This window comes from Glycine soja, chromosome 4 (assembly GCF_004193775.1).
Source record: "Glycine soja cultivar W05 chromosome 4, ASM419377v2, whole genome shotgun sequence".
In the NCBI taxonomy this organism is placed as follows: Eukaryota; Viridiplantae; Streptophyta; class Magnoliopsida; order Fabales; family Fabaceae; genus Glycine; species Glycine soja.
In genome coordinates, this window is record NC_041005.1 from 48,042,297 (window position 1) to 48,047,624 (window position 5,328).

A 5,328-nucleotide genomic window follows, 5' to 3' on the forward strand; every position below is an offset into this window, starting at 1 on the left:
TATATCCTCTTCCAAAACATTGCTTGTTATCTATCAACTGTGGCAGCAAGATAAAATTCACTACTAGTTCCATGATAGAATATAGTAAAATGTAAAGGTAATGCAGATGCATTCAAAAAACAGGGAAGAAGGTAAGTGTGGTAATAAAAGATCAAAATATTTGTATCAGAGGTGCCACACAACTAGCTCCAACCTGTTAAGCCTAACCTATCAGCAAGATTGTACATAACCAATTGATCCCAAACAGGGCCGAAGAGGCGTTCCCCTCCAATGGCAAATGTTAGACTCCAAGAACTGAGAAGTGTCGCACATACTGCAAACCCAATTGCAGATCCAACAACATCTGCACAAAGACATCGATCAAACTAAATCAGCAGACAAAACAAAGGAAGGCATCTCAAAACAAATTCATTATATTGTAACCAACAACAACAACAACAACAACAACAAAGCCTTATCTAACTATATGAAGTTGGTACATGAATCACAGGACATCATTAAGCTCGGTTACAGGCTAAAGCTTCAACAACATTATTATAATTTTAAACCACCAAATTACTTAAAACCAGTTAGCTTATTCGACAATTAGTTCAACTACAACAATAACAAAGTCTTATTTCACCACATGAGGATGGCTACATAAAACACTCGACGTCATTCGACTCAACTCTCAGTTAAAGACAGATGCTTCAGCAGCGTTGTTTTAACCACCAAACTACTCAAAAACCAGTTAGCATATTCAACAATCATTTCAACCATAGCTAACAAGAATGAGATGAAACTACACAGCTGTGTAGAAGCAATGTAAATGAAACTAACTGTTACGAAAAGCACAAAGGCACAAACAAACTCATCATCAACATGAGATATTAAAAAGAGCATAAGTTCGAATTCTCAATACAACAGCCCCTTATTTAATTTTATTTTGTGCGAACAGATAAAGCAGATAGTAACAAACCCTAGATATTAGAAAACAGAAAACAGATGAAGCAAATAATAATTGAAAAGGAGTGCATAATTTTGCAAGTAATTGAGATTAGGTTAGGTTATGATACAGGGGCGAATGCGAGGGAAGGAGTGGGAGTGGCGAAGGACGGGCCAGAAGTAGAAGCAATTGACGGCCCAAAGGAGAGGGAGAAGAGCGAAGCCGAAAGTGTAGAACCTGCGAGCGTAGCCCACTGACTCTTCCTCCGACAGGCCCAATGGGCCGTCGATCGTTGGCCACAGCGGCATCGATGACGCTACCGAATTATTCCGATGAGGGTTAGGGTTAGGGTTAGGGTTAGGATTGTTGCTCTGAGACTGTGCCTCCATCTATGTGATCTGCCTCCGCCGCGGATTTCTACGATAACCAAAATGAGATAAGTGGAAATAGAAACAAGTTGTCAAATCAATCTTATTGTGTTAACTAAATTTATTAATGTTTCTCAGTTTCAGTGTTAACCTACTTACTGTGCAAGTGGATCGTCGCGTTTCTTCGATTTTGCTTGATATGGCGTAGTAATTTCAAAGACCAGCGGGACTTAAATTCAGATTAATCCTCCATTGTCTTAAATCTTATCTGTTTCCGTGTTCGAATCGAAAACACAAAAAGTAGCAAACAAATAGCTAATTAATTGGTTAGTTAATTAATACCAGACACTTTAACATTCTTTGTTTATTAAATTATAATTTTAAATTCACATTAGTTTTTATTTTTTTATTTTTAAACCAAAATCTCCTAGGAGTTAAACTCATACTATTTTATTAAATATAAAACAATAAGACACCGAGCCATTTATTTTATTTAATTAAATTATAAACAATATTTTACATGTATCATTAGTTAAAAATTATTAATTTTTTTTTCAATTATAAATATACATATATATATTAAAATAAAATATTTAATATTTAATTTTAGATATTTTTATTTTTATTATAAAACCTTATTTTAATGTAAATTAATAAAATATTAGATATAATATTTCTTCTCGTTTATTATAATTTTTTAAAAATATATATAAACTAGTATACAGATTAGTAAATTTCAAATAATAATTAAATAATCTAAAGAAAAATTCTACTTTTTATAATTAAAATAATTTTTTTTATTATTTATATATATAAATAAATTTACATAATTCTTATAAATTACATAAAATAATTTATTTAAATAATTTACATATTAATTTATGAAATTTAATTATAAATTGATAAGATTAGAATTAAAATGTGTAAACTATTTAAAATAAAAATATATAAAACGATATAAAATAAATTAAAAATATAAATATAAAATAATATTTATAAAGTTAATTGGATAAAACAAATATCTTAGTCATATTATTTTATCTTTGTGTTAAAGGTCATAAGTTTAATTTCTATTAAGATTCCTTTTAGTTTTCATTTTATTTAATTTTTTGTCACATAATGTGTCATGTCAATCATCTATATAAGTGTTATGTCAAAATCAATACATCACATGAAAGTCAATATTTTACTTTAAATGATCAACTGATAAAAAAAATTAAAATTACAATTTAGCCTATTTTTTTCATAATTATTCATTTGATTCCTTAATCATTTAGAAATATTCAATTAGGTCCCTCTTTTTTTTTTTTTACAAATTGGCATTTATATAATAAGTTAATTATCTTTTTTTAGATGAATTGGATCTCAGATATTAACTAGGGCATGCTTCAAGGTTCAATTGTAGCATTCCTAATTGTCGCCTTCTAGGTGACTCACACGGTAATTCCCGCAATCACACTTCATTCAATTCCTTGTTGGTCAAAATACTCCATCGGTCAAAATTCCTCTATAGGTAGTCCTTTTCAATATTTCGACAATTTGTTTCTGCTTTCAGGATCAATATCTATCTCCGCAAATTAATATGAGACCTTTTAACGTGTTTTGTCCTTACTCACACACTTTCTAGCAAACTCTCCACAAGATCACCAATTTCATAACTACTTGAAGTCAAACATGCTTAATTATGAATTTTTTAAGTGATAGGCCACCAAAACGTATATGCATCTTATTGGTATAGGTAGTACCAATTAATTCATTTAAGTCATCATCAAATGTACAGTCTCATATCGGATTCCTCTCATTTTGATGTGATTTGCACACGGTGTTACATGTTCACCAGCTTTAGCCTAATTCGTTCTCGAACCACACCGTATTGAGAAAAACGGTATGCTCTGATACCATTTGTAACATCTTAATTGTTGACTTCTCAACAGCTCACACTCTACGGCACTTCACATGGTGACACTTCACTCAAGTTGGTCAAAATCCACCTCCAGAACCTTCGATAGGTAATTCTTTCTGAGACCTCAACCATCAACTCCGATTGCATCTAGGATCATTAATTGTCCCCATAAACTAACATGAGACTTCAGTGAGAGTTCTTAAGTTGAGCTAAAACATTTTACATTGATTTTAGAGTTTAACGTTTATGTACTAACAATGTAAAACAGTTCTATACAATCATTTAATCACAAATTGAATTACTTTTAAGATAATTATTTTAAAAGTTAATAAAGTTACCATACATATTAAGTTGTGATTGGATGAGTGAGTCCATAATCGTTTTTTTGTTGTTGTTGATTTTATCATAAAATAAAATTCTAATCCTTCAGTAAATTTTAATAATATAATATATTTCTATATTAAAATTGAGAATTAAAAGATTAAAAGTTGAGATATACTAGTAATACTTAACTTTAGATTCATACTTTAATGTACCAAAAACGTTGATTTGAGTTTTTAACTTCTTTATTTCAATTTCATCTTCTAAGTTATGAAAATCTAACAACGTTCTCTTTTAAGTTTTAACAGTCTGTTTGGAATAGCAACGTTTCTATCTAACATTGCACTAGTAACGTTATAACTGACTTATGTGGCATTCAATTAACATTGAATTCAATGTGGTTTGGAAATTCAAAAACAAATTAAAAATGAAAATGTGTTTGTTATGAGATTGAGTTCCCGTAGAAGGTGACTGTAATCTTCTTCCCTTCCGATGGCTTTCCCATCGTGTTCTGATTGTAGAGTTATTTGCTGCACAGTACAGTAGGTACAAATAGTAACCAAGAGATTCATCCAAAAAATAGGTAACCAAGAGACTGAAGAGAGAATATTCTTGGGGTGCCATAACTATAGGCTTCTTCTTGATAAAAGGTAGTTTAATGTCACTGTATTCTGTATTTGGCCTATTAGCAAGATAGATCATCTGCTCATAAACTATTGCATAGGCTTCTTTCCTATAGTATACTGGGATACAATTTTCTAGATTAAGATTCATATGGTTCATGCATGAAATGGAATGACGACATGAAATCTCAGTTGACATTCATGCCCTGCATGAACACTCTTTTGTGTTCAACTTTACCCCACACCTATCACCCCAAAAGTTGATATTTCTGACTTCTATTTTGAACCCATTATTCTATAAGAAAGTAATTTCTTCAAGCACTGTGACAAAACTGATAATAGGTTTCCCTTTTGGTCCAACGATCACACTGTTGAATGTTTCAGACATATTCAGTAGGGCATCACAATTGGAATTAAATGAAAATCTCGATCTACTCCAAAATCCAGGAGGTATTTTCAGTGAGAGCATGTAGGCTTCCCCATTGACCTTTCTCATTTCATTTGTCTTTCCCACTCTTGAGGGCATGCTGCCAAAGCAGTTTCCACATTTACACAATTACACCTTTAATTACTTGGCAGGAAATCTCTTTTTAAAATTGTTGCATAGCTTCCTAACAAAATCTCTGTTCAACCTAAGTTAATATAAGCTCTTGAAGTACAGGGTGTAAACCCTTGGCTGAACTACAAAAAATAAAACAGACTGAAATGAAACTGAAAAATTAAATTAAAGGACCAACCTAAACGGTTAATACAAGTTAAAGGACTAAATTAAAACTTAGAAAAAGTTAAAAGGACCTAAATAAAATGTAATGAAAATTTAAAGGACTGAGTTGAGATTACCTTTTGCTGGTCAAAGATAAATGTATATGATTAGCATGCAATTCTTCCTCCTAGATATCAACAGCTCCAAAACCAGTACCATAAGTCCTTGTTTTCCCCTTCAACCAATTGGAAGATTTTAATCAATAGGATCTCTTTCAATTGCAGCTAGTATTTGGCCTCCATGGCACCCCTTCAGGAAGCAACCATCAAGTCCTACAATTAGCTTGCACCTCATACAAATAAATTGTTTGAAATGCTGGTAACATCTGTTGGTTAGGATTCTCAAGATTAGCCTCATCTGTAACAAGAATCAAAACGCACATAATCAGCCAATATGTAAGATCCCATTTACATTGAAATCGTCTC

General features: G+C 31.6%; 1 protein-coding gene across 2 annotated transcripts; it reads right to left on the minus strand.

The window, feature by feature from the left end:
- Positions 1-1,603, minus strand: LOC114410092 (probable gamma-secretase subunit PEN-2). 2 transcript variants are annotated; one of them, XM_028373865.1, is made up of 3 exons: positions 1,453-1,603; positions 1,056-1,342; positions 1-343 (listed from the first exon to the last, which is right to left on the minus strand). In XM_028373865.1, exons 2-3 carry the CDS (start codon positions 1,312-1,314, stop codon positions 183-185), a joined length of 420 nt encoding a protein of 139 aa, XP_028229666.1. In that variant the 5' UTR covers positions 1,315-1,342; positions 1,453-1,603; the 3' UTR covers positions 1-182. The 2 variants fall into 2 exon arrangements, with proteins under 2 accessions (XP_028229666.1, XP_028229667.1); XM_028373866.1 differs by having other exon boundaries at positions 1,449-1,599.
- Between the last annotated feature and the right edge of the window lie 3,725 nt (positions 1,604-5,328).

Excerpts from the sequence above, each read along its gene's own strand:
- LOC114410092 (XM_028373865.1), bottom strand. The coding sequence starts at position 1,314 with ATGGAGGCACAGTCTCAGAGCAACAATCCTAACCCTAACCCTAACCCT. Across the intron at positions 344-1,055 it reads CTTCCCTCGCATTCGCCCCT|ATGTTGTTGGATCTGCAATT; the intron begins GTATCATAACCT and ends GTCTTTGTGCAG.